Source organism: Micromys minutus (assembly GCF_963924665.1).
Source record: "Micromys minutus genome assembly, chromosome: 9".
Taxonomy (NCBI): domain Eukaryota; kingdom Metazoa; phylum Chordata; class Mammalia; order Rodentia; family Muridae; genus Micromys; species Micromys minutus.
Window position 1 is genome coordinate 18,459,186 of NC_137978.1, and position 10,831 is coordinate 18,470,016.

General features: G+C 45.5%; 1 protein-coding gene across 1 annotated transcript; it reads right to left on the reverse strand.

The window, feature by feature from the left end:
* Positions 1 to 478: 478 nt before the first annotated feature.
* Positions 479 to 6,376, reverse strand: LOC308424954 (perilipin-2-like; the record flags this gene model as incomplete). The annotated part of the gene is made up of 5 exons (XM_080922125.1): positions 479 to 630; positions 869 to 1,148; positions 3,652 to 3,734; positions 6,069 to 6,264; positions 6,347 to 6,376. 5 exons carry the CDS (start codon positions 6,374 to 6,376, stop codon positions 479 to 481), a joined length of 741 nt encoding a protein of 246 aa, XP_080778251.1.
* Positions 6,377 to 10,831: the final 4,455 nt, after the last annotated feature.

A 10,831-nucleotide genomic window follows, 5' to 3' on the forward strand; every position in this document is an offset into this window, starting at 1 on the left:
CACAAAGTGCTCTTAGCCACTCAGCCCTCTCTCCAGCCCCACCGAAGTCTTCTCAGTGTTGGAGTCCAACAAAGTTCACAGCAGCAACCCCTTCTCCGGGTCACTGAAAACAGTATCACATGTGTTCACGCCACAGAACAGGGAGGTAGCTGAACTCGGCACCCAGGGATTTCCTTTTCTAGAGTCACCTGACACACTCCACATCCCCACTGCAATGTTCACATACAGTACTGAATTTTTTAAAGATTTGTTTATTTATTGTATGAATACACTGATGCTGTCTTCAGACACACATGACGAGGGCATAAGATCCCATTATAGATGGTTGTGAACCACCATGTGGATGCTGGGATTTGAATTAAGAACCTCTGGAAGAGCAGTTACTGCTCTAAACCACTGAGACATTTATCCAGCCCCAGTACTGAAATTCTAAATTATCATAATTATTTCTATTTTTGTCCTTAAAATAAAAGGGTACTCACCAGGTACCCTTTTGTTTGGCATCTTTAATTCTGACAAGAACCTGGCGGTAGGCTCGGGAGCAGATTTTGGCACACAGGGACTCCAGCCGCTCACAGTATCTTGGCTTATGAACTGTATCAAATTCTTCCACCTTTTTGGCTTCCATCTCTGCAAAAGAGGAAAAACAGAAAAAGAAAATAAATAAACAAAGGTTGAGCATGGTGGTACACACTTATCCCTGTACTTGAGAGGAAGAAACAGACGGGTGTCCGAGTACAAGGTCAACCTGGTCTGCTTTCCAAGTTACCAGGCCAGCCACAGGTACATAGTGAGACCTGTCTCTAAATAAATGAACAAACTCTTTCAAAAGGACTCAAACATAACTCCAGCACAAAAGCACCATTACCAAGCTCCTCCTGGGTGAGAGGGAAGTACTGGTCCACCAGCAGCTCTGACTTGGTAAGTGCATTTTCTACTCCACTGCTTACGAGCTGCACCATCCGACTCCCCATGTGGATGCTGCCATTGACCACAGACTTGGTCCTTTCCACACTGCCAGTAACTGCTCCTCTGGTCTTATCCACAACCCCAGAGAGGGTGCTGGCCACAGAATCCTTGGCTCCAGACATAGTGGTCCTCACTACATCCTTCGCCCCAGTTACAGCGCCTCTGGCATTGGCAACGATCTGTAAGCAAAGAAACCGAGAAGGCGGCTTAGGAGAAACATGGGCAATTACACACTCATAGTTTTGCAAAGGATAAATAGCAAAATAGTCAAAGACTGACTGAGCATGCCCTCTTACTCTCAGTCTTGGGCATACACAGCACTAAGACTTAATGAGGTTTCTTCAGGTCACTTGACCTACCAGCTACTCCATCAGGACTGTTATGTGTAAATGAAATAAACAAACAGAAAAATAATTAATTGGTCAAGACATGTTGCTTTGGTTTTGTTGTTCTTATTTGAGCCAGGATCTCATTATGTACTGTCCTTGTTGACCTGGACCTCAGAGATCCACCTGCCTCTGCCTCCATAAAGCTGGGATTTAAAGGAGTGGGCCTCCATGACTTGCCCATTAATAATGTATATCATAGACCTGGGAAGCCAGCCCGGTCTACAGCCAAGACAGAAAACGAATTTGTCTTAGGGCTAGAAAGATGGCCCAGACAATAAAACCTGGTGCTACAGAGCCTGAAGACCTAAGCTCCTCTCCTGGAGTTCACGTGACAGAAGGAAGAAACCAACTTCCACAAAATGTCTTCTGACCTCCACACACCCACTGTGGCATTAACACCCTGTTCACCACCCAATCCCCCAAAGTTAATTTACACATAGTATTTTTATTTAACTTTATCTTGATTATTCTTTGTTTTCGTTTTTTTGTTGTTGTTTTATTTGGCCTTGTTTATTGAGACAGGGTTTCCCTGTGGAGCCTTAGTTGTACTGAAATTGCTCTGTAGATCTGCCTGCCTCGGCCTATCCATGTGGGGATTAGAGGTATGTTAGCACAGCCTATCACAGAGTGTCCTTCAAACTCATAGAATGGGTGGTTCATGTCTAGAACCCCATCACGCAAGAGGCAAGGGATACAGTTCCAGTTCTGCACAAGGAAACCATGACTATAAACCAAATAAAAACAAAAGCTCTGGGCTGAATCTTAAAGCTCTTCTGCAAAAGAATGATCTAGTAAACTTCTACAAGGTCCATTTGCATACAGGAAAAAGTAAGGGGAGGAAAAAAGACATGAAGCCTGTGACAGGTATGAATGTGGCTCAGTTAGCAGAATATTCACACATGAAACACTGGGTTTGAGGCCTGACAACATCGAAATGGGACACGTGAGCCTGCAAGCCTATAACCCTAGCATTTTGGAGGTAGAGGCAAGAGGATCAGAAGCTTAATATCACCTTTATCTGCAAATGGTATTCAAGAGCAACCTAGGCTAAGAAACTCTGTCACTAAAAACAAACAAACAAAGAAACAAAAATCAACCAACCAATCACTACCAACAACACACAGCAGAAACATATCACCTACTGGTGAGATTACATAAATTTAGATAGTTCATGCAAAAGTCACACCATTCCAGAAAAGAAACTGCAGACCAAGTAGAACTTGGTCCTCTAAGTACGGGCACAGAGGTCAGTCTAGGTTAAAGAGAAGAATCAGAGGGGAGGAGAGAGGACAGCAAGGGACATAGGGGAGGGTGGCACATAGCCACAGGAATACTAGCAACAAACACCTCAAAACCACCTCTTAATAAGATCTCAATTTATGAAGCTTTCAACTTAATACCCCAAGCTAATTTTTATCTAGTTTCAAATACAGTAAGTTGACTATATTTGTGGTGTTGCAGATCAAACTCGGACTTGTACACACTAGGGAAGGAATGAGCAACAAGTTCATTGTACATAAGTTATACTAGATATTAATAAATAAGTCATCAAAAATTTCCTTGGAAAAGGGTCTTACTGTGTAGACCAGGCTGGCCTTGAACTCACAGAGAACAGCTTGTGTCAGCCTAGAACCCTGAGATTCAAGACATGCACCACCAGGTTAACCAAACATTCATCAAAATTTAAATACCTGAAATAGAAAATAATTCCTCAAGCAACATTAAAGAAATTTTTAGAGACAAGAAAAGTATTTAAAGGCTATAACTAAACTTATCTATTTAATTGGTGAATGGCACAACCCAAGGCCCCCCTAACCCACATCCTTCTGTGCAATGCTCTGTTCTTAACCAGAGGGAAAAACTGAGGGCATTGTCTGAACTGTAGGGTCACTGAGATGGAGGAGGCAGTGTTTCTGCCAGCACTGCTTATCTGTCATGTGTGCATGTGGTTCCTGTGAGCATGGCACACAACTGTCCCTCCCAGTTTTATACACCTACACACCAAGTGGACTCAGTTCTCTAAAAGCAGTTTCACACCAGGAGCGGAGTTGGAAGCTGATGGAGACCAGCCTGCGTTCTAACCAAAGGCGGTTAGTTCATCTCTGGTCTCTTGGACTCAACCCAAACAGCAGTTCAGGAAGAGAGGGAGTAGCCATCACTCCTCCAAAACTAGAGTCAGTTCCAGCTCCAGTTTGGGTGAAAGGCATTTGTGTGTTTATGGCACTCAGAGCCTGGGCTAAAGCAAACATGAAAACGCCCCTAGCAGCAAGCCTCAGCTCTGTCCCACACTCACCTCAGCTGTTGGCTGGTTCAGAATAGGCAGTCTCTCCTCCATCCTGTCTAGCCCCTTACAGGCATAGGTATTGGCAACTGCAACTGCAGGAAACACACACAGGAAAATAATCACTTGCTGTAAGCATATTGTGAACTCGGGGACAATACCTCATGGGCTTTATTTATTGATTATGAAAAGAAGAAGAATGCAGTTTTGTTTTTCTTAAAACCACAAAATCTACTTGCTGGTTTCTCTCACCCTCACAGGAAGAAATTTGGCAGATTCCTGGCAACTTTCTTCCAGCGACAGGCAAATGGAGAGTTGTGTGGAAAAAGCAGCTTTTCTTGGGCCTCAATGCTGGTGACAGTACAAGTGAGACAACCTTCTGCTGAACCCTCACTTAAGAAAAAGTAACCCAGGCTGGGTTACTCCCTATTCATCTCAGCACATAGAGATACATTCTGGGATCTCACCAGTGAACAGGAGCAGCCTGGATCTTCCTAACAAGGCCCAGACCTCAGTCCAAGCTTCCCCCTTATGATACCAGGTCAAGAATCCAACCCAAATTCATTCATTGGAGGGTTATTGCTATTGGGATAGCTGTTTCTTAAAGGATTCCTATAATCCTATGCACTATTTACCCTTCGAGGAATGAGGCAAATGTTTGTGAAAAGCAGTTCATTCATGGTTTTGGAGAGATTTGAAGAGTCTGGCAGTTCTTCTAAAATTGAAGAAAATATATCAATGTGTATGTTGGATGTTTTGCTTGCATTATGTCTGTGTACCAGTTGTACAAGCCTGGTTTGTGGAAAACAAAAAGCCATCGGATCCCTGGAAATGGAGTTACAGTTGGTTGTAAAGCACCGTGTGAGTGCTCACCCAGGTTGTTTAGAAGAACAGCCAGTCCTCTTAAGCCTCAGTCACCTCTCCAACCTCAAGTTCCACAGATATTTAAACAGAATTATTCTAGATGCAGCAGTGCTATTCCTATATACATTCTATGGAGAGTGAAATATTACCCCCAAAAGTTGGGCTGAACCTGTAAAAGCATCATTCACCACCTTCCTAAAGTAGACACAACCTAAGGTGTTAACCAGTTTATGGATGGATAGCGTTGGGCTGGGGAGACAGCTTGGTGGTTCAAAGTACTTCAAGCACAAAAGATTGATGACCAGAGTTCAGACCCAGGAATCCACAGAGCGTGGATTACAAGTCATCTGTAATCATGGCTTCTGCATAAACAGAGATCCGAGAGCAGCTTAACTAGCCAGAGCAACCATGTCAGTGAGCTCTGGTTTGTGACTGAGAGACTCTGCCTCAAAAGTCAAAGACTGATTCAGGTTGGTTCCTGGAACCAATCTCACAGCTCCACATCTACACACACAGGAGCACATGTACACACACATTCATGCAGGCACATACTCATACATGGTCTTGCATTGAGTTTAGAGTCTCATACATGCTAGCAAAAACCCTCCCATTGAGATAGTGTCATTTTGAACTTAAGTGGATTAACTCTACAGTGTGTTTTCTTTTCTCCATAATGTTAATATCAAAAAGAAAGTTTTAGGCTGGTGATGTAGTTCAGCAAAGTTCTATCCCCAGTATTGCATAAACCAGGCAAACTGCCTTAGATTGTAATCCTAGCCATTTGAGAAGCTAAGGAAGGGGGATATACTTGAGCTTGAGGACAAAGTTACTTCTTAAATTCCCAGCCAGCATGAGCTACAATGTGCAACCGTGTCTCCAATAGAAATGTTTGGGCAAGCAAAATAATTCAGCAAGTAAGACTTGCTGCCAAGCCTGACAATCTGATTTAGACCTCTAGTATTTTCTGAGCTTTGTTATGACATGCATCTACACACAAATACCTACAGTCATTTGGACACAAAATAAATACAAATGTAACAAAAACTTGTTTTTCAGTTTTCACATGCTGTCTGAAAAAGTTAATTCAGTCCACCCCTTTGCATGATGATTCCAATTATTAACACAAAGGCATTTTGGAAGTTTACTTTTTCTTTTCTTTTTGGTCTGTTGTCTTGTCCTGAGACAGGTTCTCACTACATAGCTCTAACTAGCCTGGATTTTGCTAGGTAGACCAGTGGGTTTGAACACAAAGATTTGCCCACCTCCACGATGCAACCCAGGCAGCCTGGAGTTCACTATGTAGCCATGGCCTGCCTTCAACTGAGCCCCTCCCTTCACTCCACCTTCCTTCAAAGTGCCAGGGTGATGGGTATGAGCACCGTGACTCACTGGCAAATTTCTATTAGAGTGAGATGAGCGAGAGCATCAGTTATGGCTCCGAAGCAGTCCTTCTGTGTGAATGAAGGACACCAGATGGTTTCAGGGCCTCAGGGTTTCCTGCTGGTACTGAAAACTCACCCTACCCAGTCCCTGAGGCTCAGCACTGACAGAAAAAGCAAACTCACGTTGTGGCTCCAGTATCTGGATGATGGGCAGCGCACTTGTCACAGCCACGGAGGTCATGGTTTTCACACCTTTCTCTGCCATCTCACACACAGATCTCAAGTACGGGTACTGATCCTTTGTACTGACATAAGCGGAGCTCACGAGGTCGTAGATAGAGCTCACCAAGGGCAGGTTGGCCACCCTTGTCACCACGCTCTGTGGACACAAAACAGTGGATAGTAACGACTCAAAACACGAGAAAGAAGAGGACCAAGAAATGAGTAGTGAAAAATCATACCGGCTGTGGGTCCACTGCTACCGATGCCATTTTTCCTCCTGGGGAAAGAGATACCTGGGGAGAAAAGAAACTGATTTCAGAACATTGAGGATCAGTTGCTGTCCCAACTTAAGCAGGTACACAGATCCTGCAGACAGTTTCTGCTTCCCACCCTCTAATTCAGAGCCGTCTTCGGGGCCAACAGCCTGACTGGAGGCTCTGGACCTGTTCACACACTTTCAATAGGAAAGATTAGCTGTTGATGTGGGACACTAGAAGCCTCTGAAATGTCTGTTCTCAAAAACGCTAACCAGAAAGGCAGAAAATTCAATTTAAACACAAGACATCTTAGTGTCCCCAAACACCTGCCTTGCCCTTGATTAATTAATCAACTTATTTTTGATTTCTGAGACAGGATTTCTCTAGGCAATAGTCCTGGCTGTCCTGGAACTCAAGGCTGCACACTAACTAGGCTGGCTTCGATCTCGAGAGACCTGCCTGACTTTTCCTCCCAAGTGATAGGACTAAAGCTGGTTCTTGATTTATTTAGTCTCTGTCTGTCTAAAGCCTAGGCTGATGCTCCTAATTCAACCCCTTCTAGTGTTGGGATTAGGCCCAGGCCACCATGCCAGACTCTCAGCATCTGGATTACGAAACTCACTCTATTTATCATTCTTGTGAACAAGAACTAGCAGTGGTTGCCTTAAGGCTGACTGAGCTCAAGAAAGAGAGGCTCCAGGGAACTGTAAAATCTCCTATACCCGGGATCCCCCACCCACATGAAATCTGCTCAGCAACATAACCTGTTTAGACACAGCTCAACATACAACCAAAAGTTCCATTATTAAATTAGAATTGCCCTGAAAGCATAAGCTCGAGCCTTATCCATACTGAGGAGCACCCCAAAAAATGTCTCCTCAAGTTGCTCTATCACAGACAGACATGCAAACAGAAAGGAAACCTCTAGAACAAAAGGGAGAGCTTTCCCAACTTGCCAGGGGCTGCTCCCGCCCCGCCACCGACCGCTTGCTGTAGTTCGGACCCAGCACAGGCAGAGCGGCAGAGGCCTGGGGACCAGACCTGGTGCAGGACTCACCTAACAGGAGAGCTGAGGGACGGACGAGCAAGTCTGCACGGTCCAGATCACGCACGGCAAGGTGGCCCGGGCGACTGTTATATGTCGCCTGGCTGCCCTGCCTATGTCTCCGTGCCACGTGATAGCCCAGTTGCCTGGGCGGCTGAACCCTGTTCCTGAGGAACTGGGCTTGCTTGGGACTCTGGGGCCTTGCAGTGGGGATGTTGGGCCACAGCTTGAGTGAGGGGACCTCAGCTGGTACCCTCTAGCCTGGTTTTTCTGCTACTTCAGTTCACGTTGTATGAACAGCAGACCTGGAGGAGGCCTTTCCTTCAAGCCATTCTCATTGCTGTGCGCATTGCCACAAGCCTAGACAACGGGTCAGCAGCCACAGCAGGCCGTGGTTTACAGCTCAGGAAAGCAGACTGTGCAATGTCATTGAAGTCAGTGGTACTTGAGATTCCTTCCAGTTCTCCTGCTGGTCCAGCTCTTTGGTCCAGTGCCCAGCGAGACTCTCTTAACAATAGGCTAGAAGCCTGTCGAAGTCATTAATAGCCCCATTTCTATGTGTTTGACTCTACTCCAACTGTTCAACTTATTGATTCATTTATCTTCCACAGAACCTTACAAAATATGTTGCCTTACTTCCTTTTCTCAACTTCTCAAAACTTCAGCCAGGTGTGGTTACACATACCTTTTATTCCAGCACTGGGAAGACAGAGGCAGGCAGATCTCTGTGTTCAAGGCCAGCCTTCTCTAAGTAACTATTTCCAGGGCATCCAGGGAAACACAGTGAGACTGAGCATAACATACATAAAGAAAAAATGTAAGTATACATCTTGACAGAATATAGACACATAACAGTCCTAGGATAAAAAAAAAAATCTCAGCACCCAATTCTTATTGTAAGGAAAAGATAACGGGGCATCAATGAAAGGAAAAGTCACGGGGCACCAATGTTGTGAAAAGATGGGTTTCGGCACCAATGTTAGGGGAAGGATGAAGAGAGTGGGGGGCATATGACCCACGGAGGTGTGGCAAGGCCTGAGGGCAAGGGGGGTGCCTCTGGGGGGTCCATGTTGGGAATCCCTTCCCCCTGAGGGACCAACCACACAATGGTATAGTACAGAATAGAGTTTATTCTGGTCATGGGAGAGTTAAGAGAGTGGCAGAAGCAGAGAGAGAGAGAGAGAGAGAGAGAGAGAGAGAGAGAGAGAGAGAGAGAAGTAGAGGAGTAGAGGCCGGCTATGAGCACGTGGAGGGAGAGGGTAAGGGAAGAGAAGAGGAGGGATAGGGGTGGGAGAGGAAGAGACCCAGGAGGCAAGAGAGAGAGGAGAGGACAAGCAGCCCCTTTTATAGTGTCAGGTCACTGGGGTGGAGCATACGTGGCTACTGCCAGGTAATTGAGGGGTGGGGTTTATAGACTCCCAACACTTATTGTTTCCCTTTTCTAGTTTTACCACAGAAATAAATACCTTCCTCCCCCTACCCTCACCTTCCCCCCCCCTTTTCTCTCACTGTGTAGCTTTGGCAGGAGTTCAAAGTCTTCAAGTAGACCAAACTGGCTTTGAACTCAGAGAAATCCATCTGCCTCTGTCTCTCCCAAGTGCTGAGATTAAAGGTATGCATCATCATGCTTGTCCTTGTTGGGTTTTACATTATTTGTTCATTTGTTTGTTTGTTTATAATTTCAGGGGTGTTGGTAACCAGCGTGTATGGAATGTTTAGGGTCAGAAGGGAGCTGTGGGAACCATTTCTTTCTCCTCTTACCAAGTGGGTTCCAACTCAAACCTAACTCAAATCATGGGGCTTGATCGCAAGCCCTTCTATCTCCTGAACACCTCCCCCCATCTCTTTAAAGAGCATTTCGCTGTGCAGTCCAGGTCGCCTGGAACTGGAGAGGAGTCTTGAGCTCCTGGCAGTCCTCTTGTCTCAGGTTCCCCAGTGCTGCGATGACAGGTGTGTGCCATCTCACCCAATTCTCTGCCTTTGCTTGTGTGGGCGTGTGTGTTACGCATGCTTACGAATGTGCAGGTGCAGGTGTGCACAGGTGTGTGCGTGAGAGAGAGCGTGTGTGTGTGTGTGTGTGTGTGTGTGTGTGTGTGTGTTCAAGTGCAGAGGCCATAGGAGGAGATCCGGTGTCCTGTCCTGTCACTTCCCACTTTGGTCCTTTGGGACGGGTCTCTCACTGAACCTGGACCTAGGCTGGAGCAAACACAGTGGTTCTCCTGCCTCTGCCTTCTCTCCTCAATGTCAGGCAGCCACATCTGGTTTTCATGCAGGTGCTGTGATGTAAACTCAGGCCCTCAGGCTAAGCACTGTTACCCACTGAGTCCTCTCGCCAACCCCTTATCCTTGCCTTGTAACAGCAGAGTTGAGAGAGGCGTGGTGATTGATGTGCGACTGTAATCCTAATCACACATCTGCAACCCAGCATTCAGGAGGCAGAGAGGAGGATCAGGGCCAACCTAAACTACAAGATGAATGTGAGGGTAGCCTAGGCTACACAGTGAGACCCTCCCTTTAAAAAAGAAAGACAGACAGAAAGAAAGAAAGGAAGGAAGGAAGAAAGAAGAGCAGACAAAAAACTAATACAAGGAATGGCCAAATAACTTTATCTAGACCAGCAAGGAGTGTTATCTTCATTACGCTTGTGAGGAAACCTAAGCAAAATAAATTAAGCAACTAGCTCAGGTCTAATCTGTGATCTAATCTTGGTCAGGTTGCTGCTTGATGATTAGACGATGGCAGATCAGGTGACTTTCCTGAGCCAGTTTCTTTGTAAAATGTTTGTAGTAAGTCCACACCATCAAGGCTCCATGCTTGTAAGGTGACCATACCACAAGATCTCAGTTTTATAAATAGCTTTTTCTGGGCATAGCTCATGCCAATATTTATAATACTCAAGAAGCTGAGGCAGGAGGATCATTGCAAGTTTGAGGTCTGCCTGGGCTCCAGCGTGGGCTACAGAGTAAGAGTTTGTTTCAAGAGGAAGAAAAGAAAAACCTGAAGGCCCTCCATTCTCAGGAGTCACTCTTAATTTCTCTTAATAAATCTGCTCAAGTTCTCACACTGGTGAAATTTAAATCGAAACAGATTAATTTGGTGTGGTAAAACCTTTGCAAGTTAGGATAGTCTTGTCCCACACGATTCCCCCAGGGGCCCTCTCCTTCACCAGGCAGAAAAAAACAGAAGAAAAAAAAATGCACTTCTTTAGCAAGGGGAAGTGACTCACAGGCTTGAAATTTAAAAAGAGGCTTTTTGTAGGGTAAAGGGCAAAGAAAGAGGTCATGTCCGAGAGGCATCATTAGAATGTGGGGGAGGGGAGTAACAAATGGTGGACAGACCAAATGTTTGCTTAGAGCAGTGGCTCTCATCCTTCCTGATGCTGTGACCCTTTCCCACAGCCCTTCCTGTTGTGGTGACCTCTA